Source organism: Ambystoma mexicanum, chromosome 11, assembly GCF_040938575.1.
Source record: "Ambystoma mexicanum isolate Mex_15411 chromosome 11, UKY_AmexF1_1, whole genome shotgun sequence".
Classification (NCBI taxonomy): Eukaryota; Metazoa; Chordata; class Amphibia; order Caudata; family Ambystomatidae; genus Ambystoma; species Ambystoma mexicanum.
In genome coordinates this window covers 801,666,195-801,691,504 of record NC_090934.1, presented here as the reverse complement: position 1 = coordinate 801,691,504, position 25,310 = coordinate 801,666,195, and the positions used below count along the sequence as shown (strand labels likewise).

General features: G+C 48.5%; 1 protein-coding gene across 1 annotated transcript in view; it reads right to left on the bottom strand.

Annotated features, from left to right (window-relative positions):
• Positions 1 to 25,310, bottom strand: part of PDE3B (phosphodiesterase 3B) — a 2,257,139-nt gene that overhangs the window by 230,041 nt on the left and 2,001,788 nt on the right. The window contains exon 13 of the mRNA XM_069623736.1: positions 23,840 to 24,043. Within this exon, the coding sequence (XP_069479837.1) occupies positions 23,840 to 24,043 (204 nt within the window). The remainder of the gene's footprint in view (positions 1 to 23,839; positions 24,044 to 25,310) is intronic.

Here is a 25,310-nt window from a genome sequence, read left to right as displayed (position 1 = left end):
ATTAGATTTTACATAACTGAGCAAAGAGGCCATGCACCGGCTGTAGCAGAAATCCCCCATGCCCCCATTCCCCGACCCCCCCATCCCTACTCCCTTTGCATAGAAGTCAGAGTCAGGAAATTCAAACAACAATCATGATTGCACGTTCACGCTGATTCTGACATCTCGATGTAATGGAGAGTGTTGGTCCAAAGCCGGGGACGAAGTCTGCAAATATAGTATATCAAGGTTCTAGGTCAAATATTAGAAAATAAAAGGATTGAATGCCTTTTTTTCTACGCCAAAAGGATCGAAAAAAAAGGGTCACATTTTTTTTTATGGGGGGGTTCCCCCATCCCAACCCCCCGTTTTCTCTTTTAAAAAAACATTTTTTACATGCAAAACTAAAAAAATATATAAATAAATGAATAAAAAGGGATTCGACCCTTTTTTTTCCGATCCTTTTGGATTAAAAAAAAAGGTCATTCGATCCTTTTATTTCGATACTTTAACTGGACACCGTATATCAGTGGTGGATATCAAGTAAGCTATGTATGGGACCCAGATGTCAGGGGGTCGAGCATGCAGAGGTAGTGTCTTTATAAAGCTGGATTGCACATCCTGGCAATACGTGATATCGTTTAGCCAGCTTGGTAGACTTGGTGGAGGTCCTCGCCCCAGTTGATTGCAACTCTTCTGCGTGCTAAGACGAGCAATACGTTTGTTAATTTATGGACTGTACCTGACAGGTGTTTTGTTAAACCCAGCAATGCCAGTGAACATTCAGGATCCAGTTGCGTTCCAGTGATTGCTGAGATTTTCTCCAGTACTGAGCTCCAAAATGTCGCAACATCGGGGCATGACCACGCCAGGTGCATAAAGTCTGCATCAGGGGTGCTGCAGCGGCTGCATGATGCAGATATTGTTGGACATTGAGCATGGAGTTTCGCTGGCATATGATACACTTGGTGGAGGTCATTAAAGTGGATTTGTTTGTATCTAGTATTGATCGCTACCTTCTGAGTGAGTCGAAGAATATAGTACCAGTCTCCGTCCGCTAATGTGGTGTTTAGCGTTTTCTCCCACCTCCTTCTGGGGTTTGGTTGTAGTAATACTGCTTCAGTCAAGAGTGACTTGTAAATATTTACAATCAGCCGGCCTTCTCATTGGTCTTGTATTACTCCATGAAGCAGCTGCCAGGTAGGTGGTTGACGTGGGAAGGTGGGGATGTTGGCTTGAAGAGCAAGGCATAGTCTGAAATAGATGAATATATCTAAAGCATTGTTACAACCCATGTCCCGAGCCTGTTGCGGCGACAGGAATGTGCCATCTGGAAAGAGATCGCTAAGAGTTTTTACTTGTAGCTTATCAGTCCATTGTTGGGAGATCCGCTCTGAGGTAATGGGAATTCCTGGTATGCACCTTATTGGGATGAGGGGGGAGAATCTAACTTGGACTTCATTCTTTAGCGCCACCTTCTTCCAGAATGTGTATGTGGTAGAAACGATGTTCATCGGTGTGCGAGGTGCCTGTAATTGGCCAAAGACAACGGCGCAAAGGAGGTAGGGGAACGCCAAAACTCTCTATATCTGGACATGGGGTCTGATAAAGTGTATGGTGTACCAATGGCTGAGGAATTGGGCTTGAGTTGTCCAATAGTAGCGCTCCAAGTCTGGGAGAGCGAGTCCTCCTTGCATCACGGGGAGAGTCAATGTGGTGTACGCCACTCTCGCCACCTTGCCTGCCCATAGGAGCGCGAGAATCATGCTTCTGATGCGTTGGAGAAACCGCTGTGTCAGCACCAGTGGGATGTTCGAAAATAGATACAGCATTTTAGGAAGGATGCCCATCTTGACCAAGGAGAGACTACCCCAGAGCGTGAGCGGGAGAAGCTTCCACTTGTTTACTTTGTTTTGGATAATTTCCACTGCGTTCTCGTAGTTGTCTTGCATGATGTGGTGGCTGGATCTGGACAGAAAAATTCCCAGATATCTAACTTTTGACTGTTGCCACTGGAAGCCGAAGTCATCTAGGAATTCTCTAGTAGTGGCAGTCAAGGGAAAGAGTATGGATTTTGAGTTGTTGATCTTTAACCCTGAGAAATTGCTGAGTAATCATTATATGTGGGCCTAGGGAGAGGCCTCTGTTCAGGTGGTGGAGACGAAGATCTGAAGCCAGGGGTTCCACAACTAAGGCGAACAGCAATGCTGATAGCGGGCAGCCCTGTCTTGTCCCTCTCCGTAGGTAAATATCGGCTAAGTATGTGTTACCCAGTGTGATGTTGGACGTTTATACAGGAGGGCGATTAATTGCATGAAACATTTGCCGAGGCTCATACGTTCTAGGACTGTGAAGAGGAAGGGCCATTCGACTGAATCGAAGGCCTTTTCAGCGTTAAGTAACACCGCTATCGCTTGGCATTCAGGGTCAAGGGCTTCCATGACTCCAAACATTATTCTTATGCCGAACGATGTGCTACTGCCCGGGATAAAGCCCGCCTGATCAGCTAGCACCATGGCTGGAATCAGGGGGAGCAGCCTCTTTGTCAGGCTCTTCGCTAATATTTTGTTGTCAAGGTTTATTAGGGAGATGGGTCTATAGGAGGCACAGTCCTCTTTTGGTTTTCCGGGCTTATGGAGGAGAATGGTGTTGGCCATGTAAAGAGTTGATGGTAGTTTTTCGCCGATCAAGGCCTCGTCATAGACTCGCAGCTGGAGTGGGACCAGGAGATCTGTGAAAGTTTTATAGAGCTCTCCAATTAGTCCGTCTGGGCCGGGTGCCTTTGCGTTCGGTAGCTCTTTGATTGCCTAGAAAATTTAGTCTGTAGAGATAGGTTTGTTGAGTGGTCCATGAAGTTCGGTGCTCGTTCAATACAGCTTGATGTTGTCTAGGTATTGGGCCAGGTCAGTGGGGTCGGCGGTGTAGTGAGAGTTGCACAGTTCTTGATAGAACTTGCAGAAGGTTTCAGCGATGTCCTCCTCGGAGTATATGAGATTGCCAGTTTGGTCGAAGGACTGTTTCGACCATCATAGGTTTTCTTTCAGCTGCCACTAATCTTGCCGGAGGGCTCTGGGTTTCTGCCCTTCGCCACATTGTCGTATTTTGTGGTTCCTAGTCAGGAGTGTGTCTGTCTGTGTGTTCCTCTTCCTCTTCCTCCTCCTCCTCCCTCCCCCCCCCCCTGTGGATCTAAAAGTTCGGGAGTCATTTTCTGACAAGTGTGCACGTTCGAGTTCTTTAAGACGGGTTTCACTCAGGACCAGTTCTCTCCTTATCAACTTGAGGATCCCATTCTCCTTTGCTAAGCATATCCCCCTGACATAGCACTTTAGTGTTTCCCAGAGCGTACCTGCTGATGCCACGGAGCCTTGGTTGACATCGATGAAGGATGATATTTCGGCTCGAAGTTCGTCTGTGAAGACTTTGTCTTGGAAAGCCCCAGGTTGGAACCTCCAATATGGCTTGATGCGGCTACCTTGGGACGTAATGCATTCGAGAGTTACGGCTGAGTGGTCTGATAAGGATCTGGGCAGGATATGGCACTCCCCACAATGGATTCGGCTGTGTGAGGACACAAGGAGGACACAAGGAGGTAGTCAAGTCTCAAGCTAGTTTTGTGGACCCAAGAATAGTAAGTATACTCACGGGTCCTCCCAGTATTTATGCCTCTAGATATCGTCAAGGTTGTAGACCTTACATATTTCTGTAATTTGCAGACTTGTCTTGGAGGGAGGAACCCCTATGTTGTGAGATTTATCTTTTCTAGGATCTAGTGGCGTGTTTAGATCACCTCCCGAGATGATTGTGGCTTTTCCGTCCGATTCCAGGTGCGTCATCATCCAATCGGAGTTGTTCGATCCATCCGTGTTCGGGCCGTATGAGTTCACAAGATACATTTTTCCCCCCATCTATAGTCCCTCGTACCAGTAGCAATCTGCCTTCCGGATCTTTTTTGGGTCAGTATTATCTTAAATTTAGTTTTCTTGTCCATTAAAATGGCGACCCCCCGGTATAGTAGGAATAGGAGGCAAAATATCTGTGACAGCCCCAGTCCCGGGCACCGTTATTCTAGGAGGCAGGGCGCAAGTGTGTCTCCTGGATCAGGGCTACGCCGATTTTGTGCCGGCGCAAATTCTGCGTTATTTTTCACATTTTGGTCGGCTAGTTGCCTCCCCTAATGTTCCATGTGGCTAGGTTGAATGCGCTGGTCCATCTCTATCTCTTTGGCTGAGTGTCTGGAATCTTCTGTGCTCTCGACTGTAGTGCAATAGATCTTGGGTGACTGTCAGATGGTGGCCGGCTGTCGAGGAGGCAGGGCGTGATACTGAGAGTTCAAGTGGGGCCGGGTACTGGGTGACCGAACCACAATCGGTGCATGTTTAAAATAGTGAACTTCACTTAACTTGGCAACCCACAACTCGCCTTCTGTCGCCCACCCTTTCTCACAGGCAACCCCCAACATGCCCGTCCTCTTAACCCTCCCTATTAACAACAAAGTGGAGTATGGCAACAGTGCTGTGGTAGGGGTGCTAGTGGCCTCCCAAGTTGTGGCTCTGTATCACTTACAAAGTTACGGGTCTCCTCTGGTGGTGGTGCAGCTTTGATTGTGCTCTGTTCCACCCTCTGATGCGTGATTACGGTGGGTTTTGCCATGCCCCGTCTCTTTGTGGCAGCCCTGGATTGTTATTAAGGGGTCTGCAGCCGGCATGGTCGAGGTAGGAGTTGGCCTCTTCGGGCGACTGGAAGAATTAGGTTTTCCCGTCATGTTGAACTCAAAGCCTGGCGGGAAAGAGCATCGAATAAGGTATTTGATTATCTCGCAGCGGGTGTTTGATTCTGGTAAAGGATCTTCTCTGCGCTTGGACGGCTGGAGAGAAGTCCGGGTAGAAATGGATGGTATCGCTATCGTACTGAAGCTCGCCTTTCTCTCTCACGGGCCTTAGGATTGTGTCCCGGTCTTTGTAGTTAAGCATTTTCGCGATGATTGGGTGAGGGGGGCTCCAGGGATTGGCTTAGTTGTCTGAATCCTATGGGCTCTTTCGACGTCAAATAGCAGTGATAGTGCTTCTGTTCTGAAGAGTTCTGTACATATTTTTTCAATATGTTCTTCCATTCTCGACTGTAGCTGTTGTTCTCTGACCCCGACTAGTCTCACGTTATTCCTTCGGGAGCGTCCTTCCAGGTCTTAATTTCTCGCATTTGCTGTTTTCATTTGAGCCTCCAATGTTAACACTCTGGCTGTCAGTGCTGTTGTGCCACCATCGAGGTCAGACACTCTTTGCTCCACTGTATCTAGATGTTCAGCGTGTTTGTCGAGCCGATGCTGCAATTGGTCCACTTTGGAGGAGAGACCATCTATTTTGCTGTCCAGATTCCCAATCCCAGCTTTCAGCTCAAGGAGGATTTCCCTGATATCGAAGGATTGGGTGAGGTCTTCCTCTTGAAGTGCGTCCTGTGTGGGAGATTCCGGCCCGCTGTTGGGTCGGGGTGTCCTGGACGTCGTTCTGGATTCAGAATTCAGCTTGCGTTGCGATTTGTCGGTTTTCCCCATGGTGAATATGGGCTGACAAGGAGCCGAGTTCTGGGCAGCTGCTGGAGCGAGGTGGTGTTTAATATAGCTGGAGTAGGCTGGGCTCCAGGAGGCCTCCCCAAATCGGTTCTCTTGGGTGCAAAGGAGGTGCTGATCGGTTAGAGTGGGCTTGTGCTGGATTGCCCTTGGGGGTAGTGACCCGCTGGATATGCTCACAGGCAATGGTTAAGGTCTGTGGACTGTTCAGATGTTTGCCTTCTCAGTAAGGATCTGGGGTATTACTATACAAGGCTCCCAGTGCTGCTTTGGTTGTTAACTGGTAGGGTAGTCACTCTGTGGCCTTCGTCCATGCTTTCTGGTGACGGGGAAGCGGCAGGCAGTTGGTGTTCAGTGAGATAGTACTGTTACGCTCCCCCTCGGGTGATTTTCTCTGTAAGCGCGGTAGGTGGGGAAGCGCTTCCAAGCCCTCATTACATTGGCTTTCCACTTGGTGTGTGTAAGGTGCGCAAGTGAGAGAAAACAGGTGATTTGTGGCTTGATATATAATGAAGATCACTGTTTGTTGGGCGCTGCTGATATAGGTCACTTAGCGGGGTGAATTGCGTCGGGAAGCGGGGGTCACAGCACCCAACTCAGCACACATTGACACTATTAAGATTTGCTTGGGGCATGGTACATTCTATCTGGAGGGCAGTCGCTCCGTTATCAGCTGTGTGTCCAGTTGTCCGCTGCAAGTGTCCTCCATGCAAACTTACTGCAGGATTACAGACTGTTGGCAAATGTTCCAGTCTGGCTGAGTGCCCCAAGGACTCAGGAGCTATGCTGTGCGGGGAACCCTGGATTCTTTGTCCCTGTTTCGGAGCTAGCTGGCTTGGAGTGGTCCACACCTCCGGCGGACACCGCCCGCGGCTACTACCTGTCCCGTCCCCACGGGCCGGAAACACCAGGAAGGTGGGCCCCTCTCCTTCTGAACAGTGTGTGCTGGCAGCAGTTGCCGGAGCACCGGCGGCGTATCTCTGTAAACTCCCCTCAGTCCGGGATAAGGTGATGGAAGCGAGGGAGGAGCAGGACACGGCGCCCCCGCCAGCAGCTGTTACCGGCCGGCCAGCTCCTTGGTTGGGCAGTAGCTGGCTCTTCTTATGTTGTAGTAGTGTCGGTGTCTGTATTGCAGACCGACATGTTCAAGGGGTGTAACTCTGGGGCTGGGTTGGGATCTTCTTTTTCTTTTTTTTCTTTTAGCGAGGACCCCGCTTGGTTCGTCCACGTTCCGGGTCTTTCGGGTGTCGCCTGAGTGGGGCGGTTCTCCGCAGTACTCAGCCCACGACTGTTGGCCTAGTGGGCCGGCTGGAGTTTCCCCACCACAGGAGCACGGCCGATGGGCCACTCGGGGGAGCAGGTGTAACCTCTTCGCAGTGCCTCCCCCGCGTCATGCACCAACAGCGTGGTCGGCTCCTGCCAAAGGATTCGTCAGTCACTCTATGGGGGCCTCCCGGGCCGCAACGGTGAGGATGTGGCCCAGTAGCCTCTCGACCTCTCAGTTCCTCAGCAGGCCAGGCTCCCAGGTACAGGAGGCACTGAGCTCTGCGATTTTGGACGCGTTGTATAGGCTGACTCTTAGTGGTGCATATCAACGAGGGATTGGGTTGTTTACCCACCGGAGAAGCTGCAATTGATCAGGATTGATGTAGAGCCACACGGGAGCTCACAAGGGAGAGGCCATCTTGGTCAGCCCTCTAGCGCCCTCTATATTTCTTTTAGTTTGTGTTTTAGTCATTGGCATCTGCGGTGTGGAAAGATTTCTTAGAAACGCTCTTGAGCCAGTTTGCCTTTTTTTCTTTCCTTTTTTGTAGGTTCTTTGTTCGTTTTTGCCCGATTTGTATTTTGCTTAGAGTCAAATATCTCATAGATCTCTGGCCCTTTAGCCCCATTCGTTGTATGGTTCATAGTAGTAGGGTGGTTAGGCGCATTTTTGGGAAGCAAGTGCTTGATTAAAGTACTCTTGTGGCAATGTTATATCGTTGTTAATGCAAATAAGATTTCCAACAGGAGGTGTGCGTTTGATAATCCATTGCAAAAACATCTGTTCGTGAGGAATTATTCGGATGTGAGGGTTTCTGTAGCAATCGAGCTTTCCCTTTGTTAAGTTCAATTTCTGCTTGTTCTTGGTTAGTTTTTCGGATGTTTTCTGCAGTCATCATTGTAATAAGAGCACTAGTCATTTGGGTTTTTTCGACTCCATCATGTCTAGCGATATCTGCTAATCTTGCTTGCCACATTTGACTTGCTTCATTTTCCTCATTAAGCCGATCTTGCATTTTATTCATGAAAATTTCAAGATGTATCGGTTTAGAATGAATTAGTGCGAGTAGGGTGGCTTGATCTTTCATTGTTTCAATCGTTGCTTCTTGAAGTTTTAGAAATGGGATCATCGTCTGTGTAGTCGTTGCAATAAGCATGTTTTGTAAATCCAGCATGATTGTTGGAATCAGATCTTGATGAGAGAGTTCGGATGGCACACATTTGCATTTGTTGTCTGCTGGAGCAACAGCTTCTTCATATGTCTCTGTTTTCGCATTCCATAGAATGGGCGATTTCTGCTCAAATAGAGGCGTACTTGTTTTCTTATATCTTGAGTTTAGGTGTGTTTCGCTCTGCGATTGTAGTGTCAAGCCATTATGTAGGCAACTCAATGGATTCTGTGCTGTGGATTTGTTGTCTTACACAATTTACCCAAGACTTCTCTTCTTTTTTCATGATTGTTCATCAAACTTTCAATTTCAGTGATGTCCAAGGAAAGTCTTGCTGTCCTGGAGTTTTGCCCTTGTGTAACTGGCTGTGATAGCGATTCTGAGTGTTGACGTCGTTCGTGGAGTAATTTCCATCTTTGTTTTGCCAGTTTGGCTCTGTCTTTTTGTGATGGTTCAGTCATTTCTGTTTCCCATGATGTTTGTTGTTCCCATGGGGGGGTCGCTGAACCCGTTATGTGACAGGCCTTTCCCTTGAATGTTTTGATGGTCATGGATTGAATGTATATTTACTGTGTCTTCGTCTGGTTGTCGTGGCAACGTCTCTCTCTTTGAAGTTTCATGGGTTTTAATGCTGTGTAGGCTGGGCAATGCTGTTTCGTCGCGGTCAGTCAATTTCTGAACCATCAACAGCTCTAGTGCTAGTTTTTCTGAGATCGCCCGCGAGTCGTCATGCGCAGTTGAGGTTATGCATAATGGGCTCCTTACTGTGTCTTGAGGTTTGCTTATTTTGTTTGCCTCTGTTAAATCTTCTTTGTTGCCATTGTTTTGCTCTTCAGGGTGCATTTTAATGGCTAATAACGTGCTCTCTGTCTGATTTAGAACGGGCTCTGAAAAGGAGGGGGTCTTTGCGCAAAGCTCACCTCCCAAAGGTTTTAGTTTGCTGTCGGATGCATGGCCCACCCAGGGTTTTCATTTTTTCTTTTCTGGCTTTAGTTCTGTTGTCTGTTAGAATCAGCTTCCGTTACAAGTTTTTCGGGATCTTTATGGTGTAGTCAGACCACCTCTTTAGCGTCAACGTTTATCGTTTCTTATTTCGGAGAGGTCAGACACAACAGAATATGCCTATAATTCTTTATTTGATAGTATCCTTTGTGCGAGGGTCAAAGGCAAGTTGCCCGCAGTCCCCTTTTGAAACGCGCAAGTATATTTGAATCTTGTCTGCTGATTGTGTTTGCCGAGCTAAATTGTCTACTCTGCACACTATTTCTCTCGTGATCTGTAACACTGTACAGAGGCGGTGGGATACGCCTCCTTGTAGTGATGCAGTGAATCCCCTGCAGTAGACGAATTCTGGGGCGATTGACTCTCTTTTATGGGAGTGAATTGGTCGAGAGGCAAAGATAAAGTAGTAAAGGGGAGTAAAAGTAAATGATTAACTCATATGAAGTCTGTCACATGGGCGCTGCCGAGTCTGATGCCTTCCACTTCCTCTTCCTCTTTCACGGGCTCAGGCTCCGGCTCAGTTACTTGGGGCCTAGAGGGCTAGTGGGCGTGTTGTGTTCGGGTGGCCTACAGTATCGCAGTCCCGCGGAGCCGCGGACTGCAGACTGCTCCCTTGTCAGTCCCTTCGTGGAGGAGAACAAGTTACTTTCTTACCTGGTAACGTTCTTTCGATGGGATGGTCTGACGACGTATTCCATATCTATGACATGTAATCACCACAGCTGTGCTGCTTCGGAAACTTTTTTCGGCGTCTGCGTCCTGCGTCGATGACGTCGATGCACCGTCGTCGAGGACCTCCTCCGACGTCATCCGATGTGATAAGTAGGACGCACGACGCCCGTAGCCTCAGTTGTAGTTTTTTCCCCCAGAACGTGTGAAATTAGTCAACTGCTAGTCAGACACAAAGCCTTGCGGAACGTAAGCTGCAATCGCAAAAGAAATTCTGCAGCGGGGAAGGCAGGGCGGGAGCGATATGGAATACGTCGTCGGACCATCCCATCGAAAGAACGTTACCAGGTAAGAAAGTAACTTGTTCTTCGAGGGGATTGGGTCCTCCGACGTATTCCATATCTATGACAGACTCCCAAAGCAGTACCAGAGCAAGGACGAGGGAAAGAATTTAGAATCAAAATTTAGAATAGCCAATCAAATAGCAGAGGAAAGGACCGCCTTGCCAAAGGCCAGATCCTGTCCTCGGATGGAATCAAGAGAATAGTGACGTACAAATGTATGTACTGAAGCCCAGGTGGCTGCATCACAGATGTTGTGAATAGGAACACCCCTCTGCAGGGCACTCTGACCCGGGACATGCGTGAAACATAAAAGCTTAAAGCTCTCCTAGGATCAAGCCTATGGAGCCTCTCCTCTTCCTTACCAGGATGCGGAGGAGGATAGAATGCCGGAAGAACAACCTTCTGGGCCAAATGAAATTCTGTCACTACCTTCGGAAGAAAAGAAGGACGAACTCTAAGGACAACCCTGTCCTTGTGAAATACAGTGAAGGGTGGCTTAACTGAAAGTGCCTGTAACTCACTCACTCTGCGAGCGGAAGTAACCGCAACTAAAAACACAGTTTTCAGAGTTAACAGCCTCAAAGGGCAAGAATGTAAAGGCTCAAACGGAGCACCCATAAGAAACGTAAGAACAAGGTTTAAATCCCAACCGGGCACCAGGAAAGGCGACGGAAGGAACACATTAGTGAGCCCTTTCAGAAACTGTGAAATTAAAGGGATTTTAAAGTAAGAACACTCTTCAGATGAGCGCTTAAAGATGGACAGCGCCGCCAGGTAACCTTTAATGGTACCCACTTGCAAGCCCCTGTGGGCCAAAGAAAGTAAAAAGGACAGAACCATGGGGATGTCACATGCAAAAGGATCCACATTCTGAACTCTGCACCAGTCGCAGAGTTTACGCCAACGGCAACGGTACAGAGACTTTGTTGCTGGCCTTCGGGCCAAAAGCAACACCTCCATAACGTCTTCAAGAAGGTCCCAATCCTTATACCTCAACCTTTCAGAAGCCAAGCGTGAAGGTTGAGGGATCTGACCTCTGGATGGAGAACCTGACCCCCCTCCCGTGAGAGCAGATCGTCTCGGTAGGGAAGACGACGTGGAGGGCAGATGGACAAGTCGAGAAGGTCCGAGTACCACGTCCTCCGAGCCCATGCCAGGGCAATGAGGATCATCCGGGAACCGAACTTCCGTAACCTCCGCAGCACTTGCGGGATGACGGGGACTGGAGGAAACGCGTACAGCAGCGGGAATGACCACTCCACCACGAACGCGTCTCCTAAGGCTCCTTTTGGAGGAAATTCCCGCGAGCAAAACCTTTCGCACTTCCGGTTGACACTGGAGGCGAAGAGATCCACTTGAGGGGTCCCTAAAGGGCAAAGATCTCCAGGAAAATCTCCTGAGCCAACTCCCACTCGTGAGAGATCGCGCTCTGCCTGCTCAGAGCGTCCGCCGTCACGTTTTCGTCTCCGGCCAGATGAACTGCCGAGATCGAAACTTCCTGCTGGATGGCCCAGAACTCGAGCTGCATCGCCTCCCTGCACAGAGGAAGTGACCCTGCCCCCCCCTTTTTGTTGAGGTAGTGCATGGCCACTGTGTTGTCCGTCAGGATCAAGACACTCTTTCCTCGCACAGTCGGCAGAAAAGCCTTCAGGGCTAGCCTGATGGCCCTCAGCTCCAACAGATTGATATGGAGTCTGGACTCCGACGGAGACCAACGACCGCTGACTGTCAGCCCGTTGGCATGAGCTCCCCATCCCGTGAGGGATGCATCCGTCACGATCGTCACCTCTGGCCAGGGAAGCCAAAATGGAGCCCCCTTCATCAAGTTGCCTTCGACGGCCCACCACAGAAGGTCCCGGGCGACCGAGGGCGGCACCTGAACCGGGTCCGACATCCTGCCGGAGGACTGCGATCATTGCGTCTTGAGTGCCCACTGCAAAGATCTCATCCGCAGGCGAGCCTCTGGCACCAGAAGAATGCAGGATGCCATGAGGCCGAGCAACCTCAAGAACTCGAACGCTGGGAGCGTCTGGGCATGCTGAAACTTGTGCACCATCTGCTGAATGTGAAGAGCCCTCACCTGGGGAGGAAAACACAGCCCCAGGGAAGTGTCGAGCACTGCTCCGATGTACTGGAGCCGCTGTGTTGGCGTCAAATGGGACTTCTTTAAATTGAGGGAGAAGCCCAGCCTGTGAAGGGAGTGGCAGGTGACGGACAGTCGATCCAGGACTTGCTCGGGAGAGCTCCCCCTGATCAACCAATCGTCCAGGTAGGGGTAGACGTGAATCCCCCCTTGCCTGAGATGCGCTGCCACCAACACCATGAGCTTGGTGAAAACCCTCGGGCGGAGGTCAATCCGAACGGCAGGACCCGAAACTGAAAGTGCGAGTCGCCAACCGCGAACCTCAGGTACTTCTTGTGCCTGGGATGGATCGGCACATGGAAGTAAGCATCCTTGAGGTCGAGTGACACCAACCAGTCCTGAAGCTGAAGGGCCTGGAGGACTTGAGAGAGAGTAACCATCTTGAACTTGTCCTTGCTGAGGAGTTTGTTCAAACCGCGCAAGTCCATGATGGGTCTCAATCCCCCATCTTTCTTTGGGATAAAAAAATAAGGGGAATACCATCCCTTGTTCCTCTCCGCTACAGGCACCAGTTCTATGGCGCCTTTCTCCAGCAGGGCTTGAATTTCCTGCGCAAGGAGCGGATCCGAACTCTGCAAAGAGAGGTTCCCTGGTGGATTGACACGAGGCCTGTGCCGAAAGGGAAGACAGTAGCCGTGGGTTATGATCTCCAGAACCCACACATCTGAAGTAATGGCTTGCCACTCTACAAGATGCTGCGCCAGCCTTCCCCCAACCGGCGAACCATGGGACATGGCCTCATGACTGAGTGGGAGCGGCTGCGGCGTTACCTGAGGGCAAAGAGGCAACTGCCCGAGCGGCCTTGGCACCACGGGTACCCTGTCGTCCACCTCTGGTACCCCTGCGTTGGCCTCTTGAACTGCCAGCTCCTCTCGTTTACTGAAGGACGAGTAATAGCGAAAGGAACCACCCCTCCACTGCTGTCCCCTAGGACGAAAAGGCAGAGGTTGGCGAACTGCAGCGCCCAACGACTTTGCTGCAGCTTTTGAGGTCTGCAACCTCTCAAGGCTCTCGTCAGCCTTGCTGCCAAAAAGGTGTTCACCGTCAAAGGGCATGTTGAGGAGCCGGGACTGCACATCAGGAGCAAACCCCGACTTCCGCAACCACGCAAACCTGCGTATCACGGTGCTCGCCGCCATGGACCTACTGACGCATTCAGTTAAGTCCAAACCCGACTGAACGGACTCACACATGGCATCCTTACCATCCTGGACCATAGCAAGGAAACCATCCCGTTCGTCCCCTTCGGGAATATGTTCAGCCGCTAACGCAACACAGTTCCACAGAGTGTGTGTGAAACGAGACAAGGCACAACTGGAGTTGGCCGCCTGAAGCGCCATACCACCAGAAGAAAACACTTTCTTCGTCAAGCCATCAAAACGTTTGTCGTCCCTATCAGGAGGGATGGTAGGGTACGACGCCTGCTTTGCCGGGGCCGTGGCCACCTGCACCACCAAACTCTCCGGAGTGGGGTGCCTGGTCAAGTAGCAGGGGTCGCTACTGGCTGGATGGTATTTTCGCGACAAGGATCTGTCCACCGCTGGGAGACTCTCCGGAGCAGTCCAAGCCGCCGCCACCCTTCTCTGCAAAGCCATATGGAACGGCAGTACCGGGTCAGTTGGGGGACCAACATCAAGGATGTCCGTTAGACCATCCTGCACAAACTCCCCTGGGGGAGCAGACCATCCCAAGTACTCAGAAACCCTAGCCATAAGGCGCCGGTACGAGGAATCGGCATGAGAGCCAGGCTCAGGCCTACAAAACTTCACCTCCGGAGAGGTGTCCAGTCCACTGGCATCATGCAGTGACTGCCTCAACTCGTCAAACTGACTATGGCCCGAGACAATTTCATCTGGAACCTGACTAGGAACCAGGCCATCAGAATCCTCATCCGCCTCTGAAATATATTCCAGGTGGCGAAAAGAAGGCACCCGAGAGTGCTTGCTCTTAACCAGAGCCTTCCTAGGGGGTTCCCCCATGCCACGGGGTACCTCCGACATGAAAGGCGTCGATGGCGTCGAGTGAATCGGTGCCGGCGTCGAGAGAACAGGCATCGGCGCCGAGAGGATCGGCGTCGACGTCAGATGCAGCGCCGCCAGCATCGGCGGCGTCGACACAGCCCTCGAAGCCGGAGCCCCGAGCGTGTCCTTCGACGACCTGAGCGTCGCCGGCTTCGATGACTTCCTTGGAGCCTCGAGAAAGCCTGTCGAAGCCCTCGACGCCTCAGACGTCGATGTCTTCCTCGAAGACCTCACAGGTGCACACGGTCTCGAACGCGTCGTGGACTGGGACCTGCGACGGGTACGTCGAGAACGAGTCTCTCCTTGTCCGAACGGGACCTCTCCCGTGACTCGTGCCGACCACTCTTGCGAGCGGTGTCTTTCGACCTCTCACGACCGACCCCACTCGGGGGCGCGGACGGCTTAGTACCCTGCGACTCAAGAATCGCCAGCATTTTCTTCCCAAAGGAAGCCCATTCCTCCGGCGTCGCACGGCTGGTGGGGTAAGCGACGTGCCGGGTAGAGTCCTCCGAAGAGGACCTGGAAGACGACCGGTGTCGGCGCTTCCGAGAATGCCTCGAAGAGGCTGAGGAGTGGCGAGACCGACTCCTAGAAGGAGACCCACGAGACTTCCGATGATGACGCGGAGAGTCACCCCTCGAATCATCCGTCGAAAGCCCCGCAGACTTCGACTTCCGGGGCTTGGACACCCGACCTACCGACAACTTCTTCTTACGTTCGCGTAAGGCTTTGGACGTGAGCGACTGGCAGTCGATACAGTCATCCGTGTCGTGGGCATCCCCGAGGCACCAGAGGCAGGCGTCGTGCGAGTCCGTCACCGACATCTTGGGCCCACACTCCCCGCACTTCTTGAAGCCCGGACGCGGGGTCGAAGACGAAGTAGAAGACATCTTCACACGAAGGATTTTCACAAAAACTAACAGGTTCGAAGAACTGAGAAGAACAGAACTCCAAAGAGTCGAGGCGTTAACCGAGATTCACGAAGCAACACGTTCGCAGAAAAAACGGAACTGAGGCTACGGGCGTCGTGCGTCCTACTCATCACATTGGATGACGTCGGAGGAGGTCCTCGACGACGGTTCATCGACGTCATCGACGCAGGACGCAGACGCCGAAAAAAGTTTCCGAAGCAGCACAGCTGTGGTGATTACATGTCATAGATATGGAATACGTCGGAGGACCCAATCCCCTCGAAATGAGGTTATGTAGCTACCAGTCCCAGGTCCACACTCCTCAATGCACTCCTCCAAAGGAAGAAAGAAAAAGAAATAGCACTGTGACAGCGTTCGTTGCAGGTGCTGCAGACTGCTCCCTTGTACACTAGTATTAACTGCCGAAATCTAAAAACTCAAGACCATATGCATCACTGTGAGAAGGTAGAGTTGTTCCAAAGGGAAATCAGTCAACTGAGCCTGAAGCGTCAGTTGTAGGCGTTTACAGAAACATCGAGACCATCAACCTGGCCCCTCTGCCACAACCGCGTGTGTGAGTTCTCTTACAGGTAGGGCCCATAAAAAGCCTGAAACCCAGCTTCTGAAAATGGATTTGATGATGCAGTGTCGCCTGATGAAGAACCTTCGTTCAGCTTTTTCTTGCGCAGTACTAGTACTGCTCTCTGCCTCTCGTGCTTGTGGAGCAAGCTGAAGCAACAGCTTTGTATGGTCATGGAAACACTGCACTGCGTCCCAAGCACTGTCTGCCTTCTAAGTAGTGTTTATTCACAAAGACATTTGCCACTCACACCAAAGCTCTCCTAGATTGTGGCCATATTAACCGCTGCTCAACACTCGGGTCAACACTGCCCTCTTGAGAAGGTGTTGTTTAAAGTTAAGAAAACATGTAAAAGTTCATTGATATTTGAAGCTAATTTGTTGAGGTTCTAAATGCGAACACATTTGTTGGGGCCACAAGTTTGTGCTACACGCCCGTAATTTTTTATTTTAAAGTTCTTATTTTTTTTTAGTTATTAGGTGGCACTAAAGAGAAACCTATAAACTGAAACTATTGGAGTACAGCTAGAAGGGAGATGGAATCTGTGGAGGGACACACAGTCTGTGGATGTTTGGTCATTTACCTACCTAGTGACTGCCCATGCCCATGCTAATCGCTATGGCTATTCCCACCCACTTCCTGCCCTGCCATCCCAAGACGCATCCTCTTGGGATTGCTCTGTGCTAGCCTTTTCCTGCAGCAACCTCAGACTTGGTGCTTGCCAGTGTTATTCCAAAGCTGCCTTCAGAGATTGTATGGATTAACTTCAGTTATTAAATGTGCTACTTGTGCAATACAAATGTCTTAACCAGGTGTGCCTTCAGCTGGTTGATTTATAAGCAGTATGCATGTCCTTTCACAGAAGTCCTGTTAAAAACAAGCATTGATAAGTCTGATGATTTTGACTTGTGCATAGGTATTAGATAGGTATTTTCCAGGCAGCTATCATAAGTCCAGGTACTACATTTTGCAGCTGTTACCTTATATTATCTTATGGCCAGATAGCATCATTATGGCAGCGCCTGGTAAATGCCTTTTCAATGCCTACACTAAGGACAACACAGTTGGCTTTTCCAAGATTAGTATCCTAGGAGCCTTTGCAGGAAAGGAATCAATCCCCCCCCACCCCACCCAAACAACCCTCCTTCGTTATCTCTGCCTTACCCACTTACCTGCTGCCATTTATTTGTGTTTTAGCCATCTCACTTTGTATCCTTTCTCCAATATGTTATTGGGGTTAACGGTATTAAGAAAGATGTTATTTAGAAGGCATTTTCAGAGGACACCAATGCAACACGGGCTAAAGAAAGAAAATTCAATCTTCATCCCCATTTCAAATGGAAAATATATGGGTTTTAAAAGTGCATGTCTCTGGGGGGCGCTGCTGAGCAGCAAGCAAGATGACAGCTGGAATCTGAGCTCTGGTGGTACTAAAATCCTGCAAGAAGAATATGTTGCTCGCCAACATTTCAAATACCATGGTGCCAGACGCATAGCTGCTGGATCGAAGGATCTGCGATCTGAAATTCACACTATTCCGTTCTGCAGTGGCCAGGCCAGGAGGTACGGCGGGGTGAGGGAGGAGCCGCGGCTGCGTGATGCTTCCGGACGCAACGGCCTGCTGACTCACACGGACCGTATACAAGGAAGCCTTTGCCGGAATAACAAAGTGAGCTGGGCGGGGGACCCACATCCACGTAAAATATCGGCAATATCAGATCACCCCACTACATAAAGCTGGCTCTATGCGGCAAAACACACGTGTGCAAACCCATCATAATGCCCAGCGCCAGAAGCGGGCCCTCATGTCCCGGGTGCTATAACGCCACCCATACCCTCATGGATGCATTTTCTGAACATGACAAGCCCATCGGATACCCGAGCCCGTGGTGAACCAGAAACAATGCCTGATGAGACACTAAGCACCGGGTCCGATAACAGTAGCATGCCAACCTGCTTACCTCCTCCTGACACCCAGTATGCCCTTGGGGTCCACAACAGGCCCCCCAGGGATTTCATAATGTAGGCCATAAACTTTAAGGCAATCTTATAGGGCTACCCTGTGAACTACAGGCCGGTCCGTACACAGTACCTGTAAAACACCTAGAATAATCTCCACAGCCATCTCAATGCAACACAAGCTTGGCCCGGACTATACACCATGTGATCAGATCAGATGCCAGTCCCACAATTAATATAAAAGGCTCCCTCTCACTCTGACAAATAAATACAAGTGGCAAAACTTTCTCCAGAAGCCTGGTGACTTGCACGTAGCGTCACTACCCACAGCAGTTTGGCAAACTTAACAACTGAAGGAACATCTTGTTGTAACCGACCGCATTGAATACAACCAGTGCAAAACTGACCCCCCAGCATTCCTCCTCGTGATTGCAGGCCAGGACAGGGTTGTGGCGCCCAGGCGGGATCTCCTCCAGCCAGGCCCATTGGCCCAGTCATTATTTACGGATCAAGCAACCATCTCACTAGCAAACTCCTGAATACAATACCCACATACACAAGACGTCCCTGGAACTCTGATACCTTGCCTGCCCGACTTTTGGTCTTCGGGACACTACCAGGATCTACAACGAGAGTGGCAATATGACGAAAGGGACCTGTGGGAAAAAGAAAGGTCCCATGGATTCATATACCAACACTCCAGCTCCCCCGCTAAGACCCCTGGCCCTATGAATCTTGTGACCAGTGATGAACACACCTCGACCTCTCTAGATGCCCGTGAGGATCACTTGCTGGCCGTGATGCAAAGCAGCTTCATGGTCGAAAAGATAAAACTGGACAACAGTCTCCACCATTGGGCTCATTGAAATCCAAATTAGAGAAAGTAAGTGGCCACATCAAAAGGTGAAGACTAGAATTGGGGAGACAGAGGATAAAGCCAACAGACACGACCGCGACAGAACAAATCTACAACTGGAAATGAGGCAAGTCTGAAAGAAATGTGAAGATCTTGAATCACGCTCGAGGCAAAATAACATTTGCATAATCGGAATACTCGAGGCGGCATACAAGGGTTCCATGGAAATGGTTGTGAAAGACCTGTTGAGAACATTAGTTTGACCCTGCAAAATGTTCTGTGCACTTCCTGGTGGAGCGAGCTCACAGTGCATTGGCACGTACCCCTAAACTGGGAGCTCCCCCGCACACCATCATTGCAAGACTACTTAATTACAGGGACCTCATTTTATGGATGTCCAGAGGGCAGGACACGTTTTGCTATGAAGCTCAAGATATCCACATTTATCTGGATTTTGCGGCAAATGTACAGGCATTGCGGAAATCATACCATCCGGTTAAGAAACTGCTCAGAATCAGACATATTCTGTATAATTAATTAATTTAATTAATTATAACAATTTAGTATTTATATAGCGCTATGAACCCTCAGGTATCTGAGTGCTGCTCATTATTACCCGTGGTGTGTGGTGCTCATTTATTGACCTCAGAAGGATGAAAAGCTGAGTTTGGCCCTGTCGGTATTCAAACCTGTGTCAGCAGGCTCTGCACAGATGTCAAAGCGAGCGCTCTACCCGCTGTGCTACAGACCGGCTATGCCCTTATGTTTCCGGCCAAGCTCAGGATCCAACACGGAAGTCATACACATTTCTTTGAAACACCATCCGAGGCCACTGCATACGTGGAGGCGTCTATCCCTGTCCCGCAGCGGGAACGCAGCTGGAACCGCAGTCCTCGACCACACAATAATGAGATGGATGCCAAAGTTGGTGACTGAACCATATTGACACTGGCCTGCACCTGATTACCACAAGAATATAAATTGGCATGTAGCTTTCATATAATTTGAGACCAGTCACTCTCCAAGTGATGTGCTGAACGTTTGCAACAACTGTTCGCAAGGCTCCCCAGGATGTCTCCACAGTTATGTTTGGGTCACATCATCAGATTTGAGGTGATGATGAGGGGGGGCTTGGGGTCAGGTATCTGTCAGGTTGGGGTCCGAGTCGGAACCAGTTATCAAAGGTTCAGGGTATTGAATAGAAATGTAGTTGTACTATGTTATCTTGGAAAAGTGCAGACATGTTGACCGACAGACATGACAATAGAATCCTTTGCAGCATATATATGTGAAGCTTGTATATTTTGTGAGGCTAACCGGAAGCAATGGGTGATAAAATCTCCTTCCTAACGTGGGATGTCAGTGGGCTAAATAACCCTATTAAGACGAGGAAAGTTCTTGCATACTTAAACCGCAATGGTCCCAAAATAGTGATGCTACAGGAGATTCATGCCAAAGGGGCACTCAATAAGGGGTTCGCATCCAACTGGGGGTCTCAACGTGGTTACACTAATTATTCGACACAAGTGAGGAGGGTGATGACCCTAATACACTGTTCATTGTGCTTTCAGGAGGTTAAGCGATGCATAGACCCCCATGGACAAAATGTGATATTATGGGGTAAGATCTCCGGGATCGATGTACAACTAGTCAACACTAGTTGTACATCATCCCCTAATTCTGATGACCCTGATTTCTACGGGCAGATCTGAGAGATCTGCCTTCTCGATTGGCTGGGGGGGGGGGGGCACTTCAATACGATCCTGGAACATGGTGGATGTATGGAGAGAGCGTAACCCCAGTGTGCGAGAGTACACCTACTACTCGTCGGTTCATGATGCACAGTCCAGAATTGATTATTGGTTGATCTCGGCAGGAATGATGACACAAGTCCACGATAGTGCAATACACCAAAGAACCATTTCAGATCATTCACCAGTATCATTATTAATACAGTGGGAGGGCCCTGGCACTCGTCCATCGTGGAGAATGCCACCTTCATGCTTGCTCGATCTGAACTTCCTGGAGCAATTACAGGATAAGATCAAAGATTTCTTCCAGAGGAATGAGGTCTCTGTATTGTGTTATTCCACTGTCTGGGAGACCTTCAAAGTATGGCTGAGGAGAGAAGTGATCTCAATGCCTGCCAGTAGCTTGAAGGAAATGAGAAAAGAGTTAAGAGTTGTAGAACTGACTTGAGACAACTTGAAACGAATATGGCGAAACACACGACAGAGCATTGCTGGGACTCCTCAATGGGAATTTATCCAAATTCCACCTGATGAGGCAGCCCACCCAAGCACGGTGATATGGTGAGGCGGACAGGCCAGGCCTCTTCCTAGCGGGAGCCATCCAAGGAGAAAGAGGGACACAATACATTACTGGGATTAAGGGGCAGTCAGGCAACATACTAACTACACATGAGGAGATCAATGGTGAATTTCACCTTATACACCAATGCAGACAAATGCACTGACACAGAACTATCCCATTATTTGAATGGAATTCCTCTCCCGTCCCTCTCAGCTGAGACACAGTAAACACTTAATCAACCATTCACGCTAGAAGAAATTCTAGACACCATCATGACACTATCATCCGGGAAGGCACCAGGCCCAGACTGGATAGGAATTGAATTATATAAGGACCTCTGACAATTAATGGCGCCTAAACTCCTGAAAGTCTTGGAAGAATCTCTACAGACCGGCCAGCTGCCACCTATACCCTCTGAGGCTGTGATCACAGTCCTGCTGAAGCCAAACAGACCAGCATCAGAGATGGCCTCGTACAGACCATGATCAATGATTAATACAGACACCAACATATTTGCAAAAATTCTGTCCACCCACCTCCTTCCATTTATGTCAACACTGGTGCACCCGGGTCAATCCGGATTTATTCCTAAGCAATCCACAGCACTTAATGCACATAGACTTTTTAGCATCATCTCCCAAATAGACCCCAAAGCTAAGGCAGTCGCAGCTTCGCTTGATGCAGAGAAGGCTTTTGACTCAGTATATTGGATGTTTCTTTTGGCAGTCCTATACCAGATACGACTGGGGGATAATTTTATAAAACTACATACGGCTACTATATGTTAAGCCATCTGCCAGGGTCCGTACCAATGGCATGTTGTCATCCACCTTTTATATGGAACGCGGGACACGGCATGGATGCCCTATTTCCCCGTTGCTCTTTGCTCTGACAATAGAACCTTTTGCACAAATGAAACACGATAGACACAGGCATAGGTGGGTCCATATAACTGGTCCACCACAGGTCATATCCCTATATGCAGACAACAGACTTTTAAATATCCGTAATCCAGAAAAAAACATAGCTCCATTGATGGATGTGGTCCATAGGTTCATGTTCCATTTCGGATATCGAATTAACAAGGCAAAATCCAAACTATTCCCACTGTCTGATAGCACATGTGCCCTGGCAGATCTATCAGGATTCAGATTGGCCCCACATAAATTTAAGTACCTGGGCATATCGATTTCTCGCTCAAACCGTTCCCTGCTAATTGATAATCATGAAGCCTACTTAGATACACTGGCAATCAAGCTATGTTTATGGGAAAAATCCCCAATGTCTTTTGGCAGACTTTCACTGCTCAAAATGGTGGTGGTGGTAAACAAATTACTTTATTATTTTTGTAATACTCCAGTGTGTCATGGACGAGTGTTCTTCAATGAACTTCGCTTGCTGGCAACTAAATTCATTTTGGGGAACAGGTATGTCACGACTTAGATAGGAGGGATTGTCCGAACCATTTGAACAAGGCGGTCTGGCAGTACTGATTTTGAACTTTGTTACACAGTTTCACAAGTTCAATATGCAGGCCACTGGTACTGCAACAGCAATAACCCGGTGCTCCAGGCACTGGAATCATGAAGTGCTGCACCAACAAATCTGAAGTCAGTTATTTTGGCGGATCGACACAAATATTCATGCTCCTTCGATCTGGTCCACATAACGGTAAATGCTTGGTCAAGAGACTAAGTCACTGCTCCATACTCTAGATCCGTTCCCCTATGGAACTTTCCAGGTCTCCCCCCGACGTACGACACAGACATTAAGAACATGTGGGATGAGGGAGAAACGATGACTTTACAAGACCTGTTTCCAGGCGGAACATTTGTTACACTCAAAGAATTTGTGGCAAAGTTAGGAGATAACCCGATCAAAACGTTTCAATACTTCAGAATGAGGATGGCGGGACGCCAACGGTGGCCACGTTCCCCCGGGAACCGGATTACTGTGATCCCATAGACATGATAGCGAGCGGCAAAGACTCCAGGAGACTTGTCTCTCTGCTGTATAAAGAATGCCAAGCCAACCAGATACCTGTCAATGAGGGAAATGGGAAAGAGATCGAAACATCACAGTACAGGACGAACAAAGGCTCATTTGGTGTCGTCTAACAAAAGAGGTCTCCCTCAATGTAAAAATTAGATGAATACAATTTAAAATACTTATTTACATTACACCTCAGCCCACATCTCTCACTTCTCACCAAATACCAGTGACAAATGTATGAAATATGCCATGGCTGCTGCAGACTCCCTTCATATGTACTGGAACTGTCCACTGATTGCTCATTTCTGGCGGGAGGTGGCAGAGAGCATATCTACTATGACCAAGATATCCCCTATACTCTCTCCCCCTATATAACTACTGGGAGATATTAGGAAGATTTCTGTGAAAATCCGCAGGTTATTCAACTTATGTTGCATAGTTGCTAAAACATGTATTTTGAAATACTGGAAATGCAGAACACTCCTGAGTATAACTGAATGGCTTAAAGAATTAACCTATGTTAAAGAAAGGGAGGAGGAATACATTCCATTAACTGTGCCCAGATGTAGACCAAAAGACATCCGGGGTCTGTTTCGGAACTACCTAGCACAATTAATAGATGCGGAAGGATCGGCAGAAAGTACACGTTCGCCCCCACGAAAACACAATGACGCACAACAATTCAGACTGTAATGCTTGACAAGTGGATAAACAGTAATAATTCAACGCCTACACTATGTTATGTTGCAATTTCTCTGTCCAAATGGGCTGTCTTCAAAGTAATGCATCTGCTACTATGTTAAATAAAGATTTTTTAAAAAGTAACAAAAAAAAAGAAAAAAGGTACATGTCTATATGTACCCTTTAGATATTAGACCAAGAGGCCTACCCCACTTCTAAGACTACCACTTATAAAACATGATGATATTGTATACATTTGCAGTGCCTATAGGTTTTGCATGGTAATGTCAATTCAAGTTTACAAAATATCATGTAAAAAAACGACAATTTTACATAAAACCCAGATGATATAACATTCGCAGAAATTGACGTTCATATAATTCATGATACTAACCTTGGCATTAAACTCGGCAAGAAAATCAAAATGCTTCTTAAGATCTGTGGCAAGGATCGCTTCTATTACTAAGAATCGAAATCGCTTAAACTCTACATGTTCGAAGTTACTAAGAAAGTTGTACTCTGGTTGAGACAAAAAAAGATTCCATGCAGAAGCAGCATGATGGTTTTCCAGGACAGATCTGTCATTGTAGAGGACAGCCTTAAAAGAACAGAAAAAAAAACATTTCAGCTGAAACATCAAGGTTAACAGACATATATTTGTCAGCTTGTCTTTTTTAGGCACAGAATATGCTTGTAAACCAATCTTCTAATTGTCTACTTGTGTGGAAATAAAGATATGGTGCTTAGTGTCCTGCTCATTCCCCCAATTAAAAGATGGGTTCACTATTTAGGTCTATTTGGCTGGTGAAAGATTAAGGTGGCTCTCACAGCTACAAAGGACACGTCTTAGAGGGTCGATGGTGTCAATCGTCTGCTCAACAAAGCAGAAGCTGCTTTTGGTTAGTCCATACCCTCAATATACCACCCTCTTCCAACAGAAAGAAACTTGTTACCTCATGCTAAGGGAGAAGACCACAATCTCCAGAGCACACTCAGAAAATGAGCAACAGAAGCCACTCAAACTCTACCTCAGAGGAGGCACTAATCATTTTGGCATTCTCAGTGTCCAAACACGATCTGAAGACGTGTTTAACAGTAAAGAAACTTGTTCGGTCTAGCTGCAGAAAGCTTAAGCCCCTCCCACTGACACAGGAGGGTCATCTTGGAGGCAGTCTATTGTCAATTAGCCAATTGCTTGTGATTGATCACTGTGTCATGGCACCCCCTTACAGCAGACGCAACTCATGAATTGAAGCTCATGGAGTGGAGATGGTAATCAATAGGAAACTCTCACAGAATGTACAGAAGATGCAAGTCATCCTCTGGGATCTTGCAACGTAGAAGCAACTCATACTCCAGCTCACAGAGGAAACACTGATAGCTCTGCATGAACCTGAGAGTAGTTTCTCCTGTCTGAGCATGCACATCAGAAGCAACAAGCAAACTCATGCTTGGGGAGGAATTAGTAGTCTCCAAGGCCACATCCAGGGAAGCAGAAACTAAAACCACTTTGAAGTAGCAAGGTTCTTAGGTTAGACACCACGCCAGAGCCAGTCGATACATTTATAGGTACATTTATTCCAAGCATGTTACTTGGTACAGAGACAATGTCACATTCCATCCAGCTAGCTTCCAGATCTTAACTGACACACTTGGAACCCTCACAGACACTCACACAACACTCCAATTGACATTGGTACATTCCACACACCTTGCTGTCCATGACATCATGACCCATAACTCACATTACAACACCTTTCCCTCCGTATTAACTAAAATAAAGGAAACTCAAATTCAACACCTTTCCCTCCATCTACCTAAAACAAAGGAAACCCAACAACAACAAGCTCCTCACAAAATCCAAC